Source organism: Indicator indicator, chromosome 20 (assembly GCF_027791375.1).
Source record: "Indicator indicator isolate 239-I01 chromosome 20, UM_Iind_1.1, whole genome shotgun sequence".
NCBI lineage: Eukaryota > Metazoa > Chordata > Aves > Piciformes > Indicatoridae > Indicator > Indicator indicator.
Window position 1 is genome coordinate 3,182,926 of NC_072029.1, and position 13,373 is coordinate 3,196,298.

General features: G+C 51.3%; 1 protein-coding gene across 1 annotated transcript; it reads left to right on the forward strand.

Annotated features, from left to right (window-relative positions):
* The first annotated feature begins 361 nt into the window (after window positions 1-361).
* HHATL (hedgehog acyltransferase like) lies at window positions 362-12,786 on the forward strand. Its single transcript, XM_054390209.1, has 11 exons — window positions 362-470; window positions 1,278-1,345; window positions 1,954-2,067; window positions 2,222-2,416; window positions 2,923-3,132; window positions 6,153-6,324; window positions 7,835-7,979; window positions 8,327-8,362; window positions 9,114-9,315; window positions 10,781-10,922; window positions 12,665-12,786. The coding sequence occupies exons 1-11, from the start codon at window positions 365-367 to the stop codon at window positions 12,784-12,786; spliced, it is 1,512 nt and encodes a 503-aa protein (XP_054246184.1). The 5' UTR covers window positions 362-364.
* The last annotated feature ends 587 nt before the right edge of the window (window positions 12,787-13,373 follow it).

Sequence of the window (13,373 nt, forward strand, 5' to 3'; positions counted from 1 at the left end):
CAAAACCATGGAGCCATGGTGCTTTGGGACATGGCTTAGTGAGCATGGTGTTGTTGGGTTAATGGTTGGACTGGATGATCCTAGAGGTCTTTCCCAACCTTAATCACTCTGTGATTCTCTGAAATCCTGGCTCCTGGGTGTGTTTTGCAGCAGGACCCAGCAGCAGCAGCCTCTTTCCCCACCCCTGAGCTGTGACCTAGAGTTCAGCCTCAGGTGTTACCTTCTTGTCTCCACCTACTAGCCTTCAAGGAAGCCCACAAAGCAGGAGGGTAGGTGAGCTCTCATCACTGGTTTTTGTCCTCTCTTCTCCTTCCTTCTCCCAGGACTGAATCCCCCCCACTGGTTGGGGAGGTGACCTGCTGCCATGGGGGTTAAAGCAGCACTCCCCAGCTATGAACTGGGGTTCTATGCTCTCGTGGTGACCTGTGCTGTGGTCTACAGTGGCAGTGGGATCTTCGAAGCATCCAGAGGTAATGTTCCCCACCTCCTCTCCCTGGGAAGGCAGAATGGATGTCAGGTGGCTGCTTTTCTAACTTCCAAAACCAGCAGCAGATTGCTTGGGAGTCCTTTGTGATGTTCAGAAAGGAGCTTCTTCCTTTTTGTCTGGTTGTCCCTTCGTCCCCATTTCCACAGGTCAGGGCAAAAGGCTATGGGATGTCACAGCTCTCCATCCTAGAACAGCTAACCCCCCTGCCTACATAGGTCTGGTACCCAAAATTTTTGTCTAGAGGCTCCAAAACCTGAAAATTCCATGGGATCAGACAAAGCTCCCTGGGATGTGCACAGCAAAAAGGCCTTGCTGGAAATTCTGGCAGAAGCAGTCAATGTTCCTGACTCGTGTGATTTTTTCCATGGGAATTTGTCCTTTTGGGAAGGGATGTTTGAGCCCTGATGGCTCAGCATTGTGGTGAGGAAGACATCCTGCCTTTGCCCACAGCTGCTTCTTGAAAGGGGCAAACAAGAAAGCTGGGGAGGATTTGTAGTGATAGAGGGAGGGGCAATGGCTTTAAGCTGGAAGAAGGGAGGTTTAGACTGGAGACTAGGAAGAAATTCTTTATAGTGAGGGTGGTGAGAAACTGGAACAGGTTGCCCAGGGAGGCTGTGGATGCCTCATCCCTGGAGGTGTTCAAGGCCAGGTGGGACAAAGCCTTGAGCAGCCTGGGCTAGTGGAAGGTATCCCTGCCCATGGCAGAGGGGTTGGAACTGCATGATCTCTAAGGACCCTTCCAACCCAAAGCACTCTCTGATTCTCTCCCCTAACTCTGGTTCCCTTCCAGACAGCATGAACAGGAAGGCTTTCCGGGATGGCATAAAGCCCGGCTGGCACTACTTCGGCAGGAAGATGGTAAGCAGAGGAAGGACTTGGTCTGTTCCAGCCACTGGTACCATGGTTGGTGCTGACCACTCTGGAGAAGCAGAGCTATTTTTTTTTTTTTCTGCTGCTGACACACTTTTACAAAGTCCATGTGACTTGTGTTTGTCTCCCTAAAGAACTACTCAGGAAAACATCAGCCCTGCAGCACCGCTGCTGCTCTGCTTTGTGTGTGCCGAGAGCAGCAACCTCTGCAGGGCTCTCTGGGGGCTTTGTCACCAAGCTAAAGTGCTCAGGAGCCCTTGGGTGTAAAATGGGGAGAAAAGGCTTTGAGATGTGTGGGTTTCCCTCCAAAAAAACCCACAGAATGGTGGGGTTGGGAGGGACCTCTGGAGATCATCTGGTCTGACCCTCCTGCTAAAGCAGGGCCACTCACAGCAGGGTGCCCAGGATCACAACTCCCAGGCAGGTGTAGAAAGTCTGCAGAGAAGGAAGACTTCCACAACCTTTCTGGGCAGCCTGGTCCAGTACTCATCACCTTCAAAGTAAAGAAGTTTTCCTTAAGTTCAGGTGAAGTCTCCAGGCAGGTGTTGGGGCAGGGGGGGCTCAGAGCAGTGAGGTTCCTGGTGCTTCTCCTGCAGGATGTGGCTGATTTTGAGTGGGTGATGTGGTTCACCTCATTCCGAAACGTCATCATCTTCGCCCTCTCGGGACATGTCCTCTTTGGCAAGATCTGTTCCATGACCCTGCCACAGGTGAGCCAGCCATGTGGTGGGATGGATTTGAAAACATCACCAGGATGACCTGATAACTGCAGAGGGAGGTTTGAAAAGATGTCCTAGGGTAAGGGGAGCAGGGTTGAGGCTTTCTCCAAGGCGCTGATGGGTCAGGTCTGCTCTCTTCTGGCAGCACCGGGCTGTGATGTACATGCTGTATGGGATCTCAGCTGTGCTGGGCAGTATGGGGCTTGTCTACCTGATGATCATCCTCTCCCACTGCCTTGTCCTCTACTCTGTCGCTCTGGCCAAGCAGAAGTGGCTCTGCTATGTGGCTGGACTCTGCTGTCTCGCCTCCTTCAAGGTGGAGCCATTCAGCTCATGGCAGGTAGGTCACTTCCAAGGAGAGCTTCTGGGGCACCCTTAACCCCTGGGTATTTCTGGCTACATCAGAGCTCCCACAGGGGTTGGAAAGGAGGGGACTGTTATGCTGCTAAGCTTGGGAATAATCCCACAGGGCCTATGTCATGCTTTGGTGGCTTCATGTAGGGCCAGAGCTCAGGACACCTGAAACCTTCTTACTGGTCAAGGCAACAGTCTGTCAGCCAGACAAGACATGCTCCTGACCTGTGCCTTAGTTTCCCCACCCATGACACAGAGCTGGGCTGGGCTCAGCAATGCCCACACCTGTCTGCCACTTCCCAGCTCCTCTGGGATGCAGAGGCCAGCTGGAAAATCAAGCCCCAGCTTTGTCTTTCCAACAGCATTAGCTCCAGGGACCGTTGGTGTCGGAGCAGAATTTGCCTGCTGCCCCAGGGCTTATGTCCTTCACAGAGCAAGGGAGCACAGAAGTGAGAGCGTGTTCCTGGTGGTAATTCTTTGTTTCTCATCCAGAGTGGGTTTGTAACAGGAGCTTTTGATCTTCAAGATGTCCTCTTCTACGGAGGAAGCTGCTTCACTATCATGCGCTGCATGAGCTTTGCACTCGAGAGCTCGGAGAGGGAAGAGGGCATCTACTCCATCTTTGACCTCCTCAAGTACAACTTCTACCTCCCATTCTTCTTCTTCGGGCCTGTCATGACATTTGACCAGTTCCATGCCCAGGTGAGTACTCCTGAGGCCAGGCTGGAGGAGGACCTCTCCCTGTGTTTGTTTCCTTGCCTATAAAACCTTTTTGCCACAGAGAAGGTTGCAGAGCTTCTCATGGCCATCTAGAGCCTGGTCATGTTCTGGGTTGTGCCATGATGCTGAAGTTGTTGTGGAGAGGAGCTTACACTCCTGGGGTTTAACCTTCCCTTTTGGATTTCTGGCCATTTCCCCAGATTTCTCTGTAAGGGAAGGTGTTGCTGCAGCAAAAGCATCATGCTGAGATCAGGAGGGGAGGGTTCAGCTCATGTCCTTGCTCCCTGGGCACCTGCCCTGCTCAATGTCTCAGTTTCCATGTCCCATTGCCTCAGCAGCTCCATGTTGCTCCATTGCAGTGCTGGGAGGCAATGGTGAGTGCCAGACATGTGGGTACCCACCCATGGGACCCCTGCATGCTGGTGGGGGTGCCAGCAAGGACTGTCTTACATTTCCATCCAGCTGGTTCACCCAAGGAGCATGAATTTCCAGGGGTGGTCTCTGTGTCTTAAGAAGTTATTTCTCTAGAACTAAGGGTGGAAGACTGTATTTCAGCAATGAGGGGCTTTCTCTGCTCTCTGTGAAGTACCCTGGTGCCCCAAGTCTTTGCTTTTGAGGAGCAGACTCCAAACAGTGCTGGAAAACATCATCACAAGCCTGAGCTGGGACCAAGCTCTGGGGCTGTTTCACAGCCAAAGACCAAGCAAAGTGGCAGCACTCTTTCCCCCCTCACTCCTCCCATCTCAGCATCCTTTTACACCAATGATCAACCTTGGTCATCAAGCCAAACTGGTAGCTTCCTGCAGGAGGGACCTCTTTCTTGGTCAGCTATTGTGCTGGGAGGAGTTGCCACCAGCCCACTGCTTCCTTTTACAGAAGAACATTGGCTTTTTGGACTCCAGTTGACATCCAGTCCATCTGCAGGAGCATTTGGGAATAGCATTTGTGAACTCAGAAGATAAACCAGCCCAGGGTGGAGGAGAGCAATCAGAGCCTCCCCAGTGAGGAGGAGACCAAAGACCCACCCAGACCAGCACCTTCTCTCCAACACTGGGCTGATACTGATTGCTGATCCCAGCAGGGTCTGGACTGGTCCCAGTAAGCTAGATGAGCTGGTGGGACCTGCTTCCCAGGCTGCTGGAGCAGCTGCTTCATCTTTCCAGTCATGATGTTGGATTGAAGTCCAAGCCCCTTCAGAGGGGGTACAGTGCCCTAAGGTGCCCTCCTCACCCCAGGTCCTTCTTCCTTCCTCAGTGCCCAACAGCCTTTCCTACAAAATAGGCAGCCCTGGCTGCTTCTAACACTGCAGCAGCAAAGTATCTGCAAATCAAAGCATTAAACATCTTTTGTCTCCAAGACCTGCACTCCCACCACTCTTACAAGAGATGATCTGGAGGAGGTTTTATTCCCTGTGCACAGCCCCAAACCAGGACAAGGTTCCCCTTGGTGAGGAATTCTCCTCATTACTAACTAAAACACTCACCACAAAGGGATAAGGAACAAATCCCCAACCCTTTTCCAGTGCCCCAGCCAGGGGTCCTGTCTTGGCCTGGGCACCACTGCCATCTCCTGGCTGATGCCCCCCTGCACTGCTGGAGTTGCAGCTAATTGCAGAATTCCTAATTGCCCAGCAGCAGTTATGGAGGCAGGCAGGCAGGTGGAGACCCTTCCCCAGGGTGGAGGATATGGCCCAATTAGGGAATGGATCTGTTTCTTAGGTTTCTACTGGTGCTATGTCCTGCTGGAGCCATTGCACCACCTTGTGTGATGGGAACTCATCTGTACCAGGGCTTGGACAGCCTCTTTGAGTGGAAAGCATCTTCCTTACTAGGGTCAGCAGGATAAATTCACTTCTATAAGGAAGTGTGGAGGACACAGCCCTGATCCCAAGGGGGTGGGATGCTAGAGGAGCCTCAGGGGTGGGCAGAGCACTGCCACCACACATAGACATAAGAACAAGAGGCAATGGCCTCAAGTTGTGCCAGGGGAGGTTTAGGTTGGACTTCAGAAAAAAATTCTTCCCTGAAAGGGTTGTCAAGCCCTGGAACAGGCTGATGAGGGCAGTAGAGGGGTCTCCAACCCTGGAGGGATTGAAAAGTCATGGAGATGTGGTGCTGAGGGACATGGTTTAGCAGTGGACTTGACGGTGTTTGGTTTATGGTGGGACTTGATGATCTGAAAGGTCTTTTCCAACCAAAACAATTCTGTGATTCTGTGAAAGGTGAGCTCTGTGTCCTCCCCCACATCTCCACCCCAGAGCCTGGTCTCCCTCAACTTCTCCCCCAGTTCACCATCCAGTGACCTCCTTGTGTCCTTAAAGCACTTGGCATATGACAGACATGAAAAAAAATCTGGCAGAGGCTTTAATTCTCAGGAATCATCTGGATTTGCTGATGAGGCTGGTGCAGCAGCCTGTGGATTATGCTGGGAGAGCTCCCACCTCTCGCAGGGCATAAAGGGAAAGTAATAAACCTAAGAGGATTTGGAACACAGCAGCGATTCTGGCGGCGATGCGAGGCCATCACTCTGCCCAGGGTAAGCCTGACAGCTTGCTCTGATGGTTTCTATGCTACAGCAGCCAGAAACATGACAGCTCCTGCAGGCAAAGCCCAGCCCAGGTTTGTACAAGGCACAGCAGAGGTGAAACCCCCATGGATCAGGTCCCAGCTGACTCAGAATCATGGAATCATAAAATGGTAGGAGTTGGAAGGAACCGAGTCCAACCCCCGTGCTGAAGCAGGGTCACCTAGATCAGGTTGCACAGGCCCATGTCCAAGAGGAGCTGGAAGTTTGCTGTGGGTTGCTCCCTGTGGGTGTGCTCACCTGGGATAGTCTTTCTTAATCAATGGAGATTTGGGCCATGCAGTCCATGGTGTGACTGCTAAAGGGGAGCGTTGAGGCTGCATTTGGGCCATGACCATTCTCCAGCTGGAGGAACGTGCTGTCCGTGCTGCCCATCCTGCCTCCCAGCTCAGCCCTTTCCCGGTTTGCTGTCCTGCCAGGTGAGCACCACAGAGCTAAGACGCAGAGAGGATGAGATGAAGAGCATCCGGGTCCATGCCCTTCTCCACGTGGGGGCCATCGTTGCTGTGGACATCTTCTTCCACTTCTTCTACATCCTCACCCTCCCTTCCGACGTGAAGTTCATGAACCGCCTCTCAGACTGGTCCTTGGGTGAGTGCTTGGGCAGGCTCACAGCCCCTGCTCAGCTCCGAGGCAGTGGTGAGGGATTCACATCTCCACCCAGCCCCACTGAGAGGCTTTGGCAGTGCCTGTGTGGGACAAGTTTGAGTGAAGCTTCCTCTTCCTCTTGGCAATGCACAAAGCTGCAGTCAGGCCACCCTGGAGAGCACGGGGTGGTGGTGGTGTGATGTCCTCACAGGGTCCCAGTGTCAACTGTTTGAGCTCAGGGTTTAAGAGGCTGAGCACCAAGCCATTCCTGTTGGCTTTACCTGGACTGGAAGGGAGCTCAGCACCTCCCAGAAATCAGCTCCATGCTGTTGCAAGAGACACATCTGGTATCCCAGATGCCTTCACAGGTGGCCATCCATTATGGGTGTTTGTAAGCCACTGAAATGGCTCCAGGGTGTGGGTTGAAAGTGGCTCAGGGAAGTTGTAGCTGATGTCTTCAACTGCTAATGGAGGGTGAACCCCTCTTGAAGGCTAGCAGGGAAGAAGCAGGACACAGCAGACAAGGTGCAGCAAGGAAAAGACTGATGGCAGGTATGGACCTTTTCTCCCAAGCTGGTCAGACACTGAAACAGGGGTGCAGAGGGGTTATTGATTCTGCAAAATTAGACACATTCCACAGTTAAATGGACAAGGTTCAGAGTAACCTGGTCTCCATTTCAAGTGGGCTGCTCTCTGAGCTGCAATGGCACTAGCACTGTTTTAGGGTGTCCTAAGACACTTGGCTGGACCGACCAAGCATAAGTAGTACTCCAGAGGCAGCTGATGTCCTCTGCAGCCTCTGCTGATCAGATCTTCCTGGCCTGTGGTGCAGCTCATGCACTGCTCACACCAAAGTACTGTGTGGCCCTTAACCTGTGAGATGAATCCCACCAAAACTGAGGGCATTTTAGCTTCTGTTTGCATAGGACTTTGAACTCTTTAGTGTTTGTTCCTGCAGAGTTTGCCCTCCAGTGTCAGACATCTCTCCAAGACAGAGCTTCTGGCCCTGGCTCTGTTGTGGCATCCACATTACATCTATAGCCTCAGAGAGCTGTGCTAGGGGCATTTTGATGGAAGTGTCAGTGAAACCTCAGAGGTCAGAGCTGAGAACTGTGAGGAGTTCATCATAGGTTAACATGCTTTAGAAGGAAGGAAGGAATGATCTTATGATGGAAGAACTGAGATCTCTCTGACTTTCTTGGGCTACCAAGACCAATGAACACATATCCCAAGAAGATACTGCCCTTTGGTTCAAACTTTTAAAAGAGCTACTGAGTTTTAAAAGCTTTGCTGGTCCAAGACAGTGTTAGATTGTCCTCTTGATGTTGTGTTTACTACAGCAGACTGCATGCTTCCATGGGACCCTAAGTGATCCTGCTTTGGCAGGGGTGTGGGGAGTTGGATTCAATGATCTCTTGAGGTCCCTTCCAGCCTCCAATGTTCTGTGACACTATGATGATGTCCCTCTCTTCTTCCATGTTCCTCTTCATTCATTTGCATCATCTTGCTTCAGCTGGCTTGGCCTACTCCAATTTGGTGTATGACTGGGTGAAAGCTGCTGTCATGTTTGGTGTCACCAACACCATTGCCAGACTGGACCACTTGGACCCACCCCAGCCCCCCAAATGCATCACCATGCTCTATGTCTTCGCAGAAACGTGAGTACCCCGTGCCCATCAGTGAAGGGAACCAGCATGCTTGCCCTGAACCAAATGTGTGTGGTGGGGAGGACATCTGGGCTGTCCTTCTGAGCAGCTGGCCTAGGAGCTGCAGACACCCTACACTAAACAGTCTCTATCCAGACCTGCCTACAGCCCAGGGAAATAATCTTGTGCAGGAGGCAATAGATAAGGAGAGATGTTACAACCACATGGATTGTGGGACCTGTTCAAGGAAGCAGCATGGGGAGGTGCTGTGAACAAGGCTCAAGATGTGGCTCAGCAGGGGACAGCTTTGTGGAAGGGCTCCTCAGGTTTTAATGTGCATTATGTCTTCTGTCTTTCAGGCACTTTGACAGAGGGATTAATGACTGGCTGTGCAAGTAAGTGTCTAACATCCCCACTCTGGTCCAGGCTCTTCTCTTTCATCACATAGCAAAGGAACACTAAATGTTGTTCATCCCCAAGCTGAGGTTTTTCTTTTCTGGCTGAATCCCACTACCATGGCATGAAGTCATGTCTAGTTTGTTTGTCCATAAGACCATTGAATTAGTTGCCACAAAGTGAAACAGACTCCCTCAGGAGTTGAAAATGAGAGTCCTGCCTCAGAAGTCCGTTTAAATATGGTGAGTTTAGTGTTCCCGCAAGGGAGGAAGAGTCAGGCTCATATTCCATGAGGAGGAAAGGGGAACTGAGCCCAGATATGCCAAATCCTGGGTAACAAAGGCAGCCTGAACTCCACCTACATCTCCCTCAGCCCTTCAGCTCTCTTCAGCCATGAGTACACACCAGCAAACCTCTGCTGAAGGTGGTGGCTGCTCTGTGAGCAAATCTGAGCTAGCCTGGAGCTCTACAGATCCTCACATTTTATCAACCCTTTACTTGCAAGAGGTGGAAAGGATGGCATTTCATCCCTAAAGATCTACAGATTTGTGAGGAGCACAAGCTGTGAGCAGCTGGACTGCAGCAAAGATCAGGTTATTGCTAGAACCTGTCAGACAAAACCTCCTTCCTTCCTCACTGGGTGCTCTAGATGGATATATGAGGAGCTTGTGGTGGGTGAGCATGGGATTAAGGGATCCAGAGGGCTCTTCTTGATGAGAAGGAACACCAATCAGTTTCCTTGCCTGGTAGGTATGTGTATGATCACATTGGAGAGAACCATGACAACATCATAAAGGAGCTTGTCGCCAGCGTCGCCACCTTTGCTGTCACCACCCTGTGGCTGGGGCCCTGTGAGATTGTCTACATCTGGTCTGTCATCAACTGCTTTGGCCTCAACTTCGAGCTCTGGGTGCAGAAGTTCTTCCAGCAGAGACTCTTTGCCAAACTGGAGGTGAGGAACTGGGCTGCCAATGGATGGGGGAAGGTCAGTGGGTCTGGGACCACACTGTAGTGTTGGAAAACATTTGTCACTGTGGGAAGCTTAACCTTGCTTCTACAAATCAGATCTGTCTTCAGCTGAGACTGAAGAGCAACATCACTGATGATGGCATCCAGCTCTGTGTCCAGGCCTTCTCTGTGGCGACCTGAAGCTCTCTCCTGTGAATTTTTAACATTCCTATGTCCAGCTGCTCAGCAGTGCAAGGGAAGCACAGTTCTGGTCTCTGTATCTCTTCATTTTATCCATGATGTCACCCACCCTGAGCAAGTTCCTACCTGCCCCTACGATGCCTCATGGGAAATTTAGGTTGGATGTGGAGCTTTGGGAGGCAAAACAAAGGTCTAGGAGAACCAGGATCGCTGCTTCAATGAGGCATTGAAGTGGCACAGGTGGGCACAAAATCTGTCCATGGGGAAATACTTATACATTTCCATACAGAACTCATAGAATGGTTTAGGTTGAAAGGGACCTTAAACATCTTCTAGTGCCAACCCCCTGTCATGGGCAGAAAAATAATTTGTGTTTGTTCTGCAAAACATCTTGACATTCAGAGTGGTTCTGAGCTGATTGCTGCTAAAAGTGAATGTTCAGATATCAGGATGAATTCTTTTCCAGCTACCCTGTGGGACCCAAGTACCTCAAGGACATGTTGGGAGAAAAACTTTGGAAACCCTGTCCTAGAAACAATTCTGTCCCTGATTTGTTTTGCCCAGCCTAACACTGGGAGGTGCTAAACCAGTGCAGTAAAGATCACTTCTGAATAAAAACTTTGGAGAGCAATCCTCCTTTTTGCTCTCCTGGTTGAACTCCTAACCAGATTACAGCCTCACAGGCAGTGCAAGTTCCTTCCCTGTGGCATCCCCACTCTCAGCACTAAGTGCCCTGGGACTTCCCTGTGCTCTTTGAAGATTGCTCTGAACTCCTTCCCAGCTGCACTCACACCAGCTGCTCCAGAGGGTTACATGCCAGGGACAATTTCACTCTGCTGCTGTCACAACTTCTCAGGTCCTTTATAACTCCTTAGAAACTCTTTCTACCAGGAGCTGGGAGTGGTTTGCACACAAGGCTAATAGTAACCCTGGTGTAGCACAACGTTCATCTGCCCTTAGCAATGGCTGATCCAAGGCAACAGATGAAGAGAGGAGGACTCAGAGATTATTAACACTTGAAACCATATGTGGCACACCCATGGGACCTCAAAGCACCAGTCCAGAGTCCCATAGGCATCCACGTCAAGGAGCAGAGCAGAACTTTTACCTTGGTCTTATGTTTCTCGGTCCCAGAGACACTAAAAGCTTCTCTGATTTTCATCTACCCCTCTAGGAATCCAGCTGGAGTTTGACTGGAGTCCAGCCAGTGGATCCCTGTGCCTTCCAGCCCCATTTCCCCTCACCCTCTGCTCCTCTCTCCTCCACAGGCTAAGCTGCCAGAGGGCATGTCTCGGCGCATCAGGGCAGCCTTTGGGGCAGTGAATTTCTGGGCCATCGTCCTCTACAACATCCCTGCCCTCAACAGCCTGGACTTTGCACTGCTGGTGACCAAGAGACTCCTCCTGACAGGTAAGCTGCTACCAGTCTTCACTATTGAGGGAATCTTGTCTCCCTGGACTGGATGCTGGTAGGGGGAACTCAGGACCCTTTCTTCACCAGAAGAGTTTTCAAGCCCTGGAACAGGCTGCCCAGGGCAGTGCTGTGGTCCCCATGCCTGGAGGGATTTAAAAGCCATGTGGATGTGGTGCTGTGGGACAGGGATTAGTGGTGTCTTTGCAGGGCTGGGTTGGACTTGATGATCCTAAAGGTCTCTTCCAACCAAAATGATTTTATTATGCTATGTCTGGGACTCTCTGGGATCCAAAGCGGTCTGGCCATTGGCTTGTTGTGTGGTTGCTCCTGATTGTGCTTAATTCCTGCTCAAAAGGTGTAGGCAGTGGTTTCATAGCTGCCAGCCTTCTCGTGTGAGCTCTCTGGGGTATCCCTTCCAGGTGTGCCTCTACAGCTCCCAGCCTGATGCCAGCCTGATGCCATGATTTAGACTCCTCACAGCAACACAAAGGTCCCATTCACCCCACGAAGGTGGGCTGAGTCCCTGGCTGTGAAGTGTTCCCTTGCTGGAGAAAGGGATTTTCTTGTCGCACCTCCTTTCCTTTTCCTTGACAGCTACTCTTGCATCAACTTAAAAGTGACAGAGTTACAAACCTTTGTGCTGCAGCCTTCTCTGTGTGTTTCTGACTGGTGGGTGGCAGCACTAATTTGAAGTCTTCTTGACCAGCCCAGGGTATAAATAGCTATCAGGAGCCCATGTTCTCCAGCCCTCTCTGGGGCAGGGCTGGCGTAGGACATGGATAATGTGACGCTCTGGGCTCAGTGTGCCAGAAGTGCCTGCCTGCTGAGCTCGCTGGCTTTTGCTGGTTCCATTATTCATCTCAGAGGTCCTGTTTTAGCTGGTACAAAGCCTGTGTCTCCGCTCTGCTGTGGATACCAGGCTCGTGGTTGCAAATGTCGTCAGACCCTTCCTAAGTGGAGGAATTGCTCCCAGCTCTTAGTCACCAACCTAGCTGACACAAATATGTGCTGCCCTGTTTGCACACTCTGTCCCCAGTAGATAAGGGGTAGTGCTGGGGTTCATCCTCAGCATCAGCAGGGCACAAAGCTTCCAGAATGTCACAGTGATGGACAATGAAGGACATGGGCAGGCTGAATCATAGAATGGTTTGGGTTGGAAGGGACCTTAAAGATCATGTAGTTTTAACCCCCCCTGCTGTGGGCAGGGACACCTTCCACTAGACCAGCTTGCTCAAAGCCTCATCCAACCTGGCCTTGAACTCTTCCAGGGATGAGGCATCCATACCTTCTCTGGGCAGCCTGTTTCAGTGTCTCACCACCCTCATGGTGAGGAATTTATTTTTTATAGCCAATCTAATTCTCCTCTCTTCCAGTTTGTAATTATTACCTCTCATCCTACATTGCCTGATCAAGAGTCCTTCCCCATCTTTCCTGTAGGTCCCTGTAAAGTACTGGAAAGCCACTGTGAGTCTCCCCACAGAAAGTCAGGAGATCTCATAGCAGAGACAGAATGGGCAGCAAATCAGCTGTGAAGCCTTGGTGCCCCCAGACATCCTGGAAATTTCTCCTTCCTCTCAGCAAAGCTGTAGAGGGCTGAATCCACAATGGAAAATGTCCTTGGCCACCAGGAAGTTGTGGTATTGCCTAAACCCAGCTGAAAAGCAGCAGTGCTGGAGAATAGCTATCCCCACTAGGTAAGCAGCTACCCCAAGGTGACCATGTCTGCCTTCATCTTCCAGGTTTCCCTGTCAGCACCTTGTCCATCTGGTTCATCACATACTGTGGAGTGCAGCTGATCAAGGAGCGTGAGCGCATCCTGGCCCTTGAGGAGGAGAAGATTGACAAAGCAAAGGTCGAGTAGAGGAAGGCATCAGTAGGCTTGTCCCATAGCCTCATCTCCCTTCCAGCCACTGCTCCAGGGCTCTCCAAGCACTCCTGACAATCAGACTGCTGTAGCTCACCCATGTAGAAGTCACCTGGAAAGCAAAGGTCACTCTCTTGCGGCAGGAAAGATTTTTCTCTAAGACACAGTGGGCGTTTCACAGGCTCCCCATGCATGACAGACTGCTGAGGAAGGCTCCCAGGGCACTTCTGTAATGCCATAAAGAACCATCCCCATCATTTTTCTGATCCTTTGACACCATGCAGTCCTGGAGATTCCCCCCCCTGCTTCCCATACCACTTGGTCCACCCAACACTCGGCTCTTGTGCAGGACCTGTAGCCTCCCGGAGGAGAATTCCAGTCCCACAGCCGGATGGAGAAAGGGATTAACTGGTGCTGAGCCTGCTCTCAGAAGACCATTTCTAGGTCACTTCCAGCCCAAGCATCCCATGTTGCCTTCACTACAAGAAATGGTCAGCACCTGCTGCCAGGTGTTCAGCATCTCTGGTTGTGCAGTGAGGACTGCCAAAGGGCTCTGCATGATCCATACCTGCCAAGAGGCTAAC

Excerpts from the sequence above, each read along its gene's own strand:
- HHATL (XM_054390209.1), top strand. The coding sequence starts at position 365 with ATGGGGGTTAAAGCAGCACTCCCCAGCTATGAACTGGGGTTCTATGCT. Across the intron at positions 6,325-7,834 it reads CCTCTCAGACTGGTCCTTGG|CTGGCTTGGCCTACTCCAAT; the intron begins GTGAGTGCTTGG and ends ATCTTGCTTCAG. Across the intron at positions 10,923-12,664 it reads CAAGAGACTCCTCCTGACAG|GTTTCCCTGTCAGCACCTTG; the intron begins GTAAGCTGCTAC and ends TTCATCTTCCAG.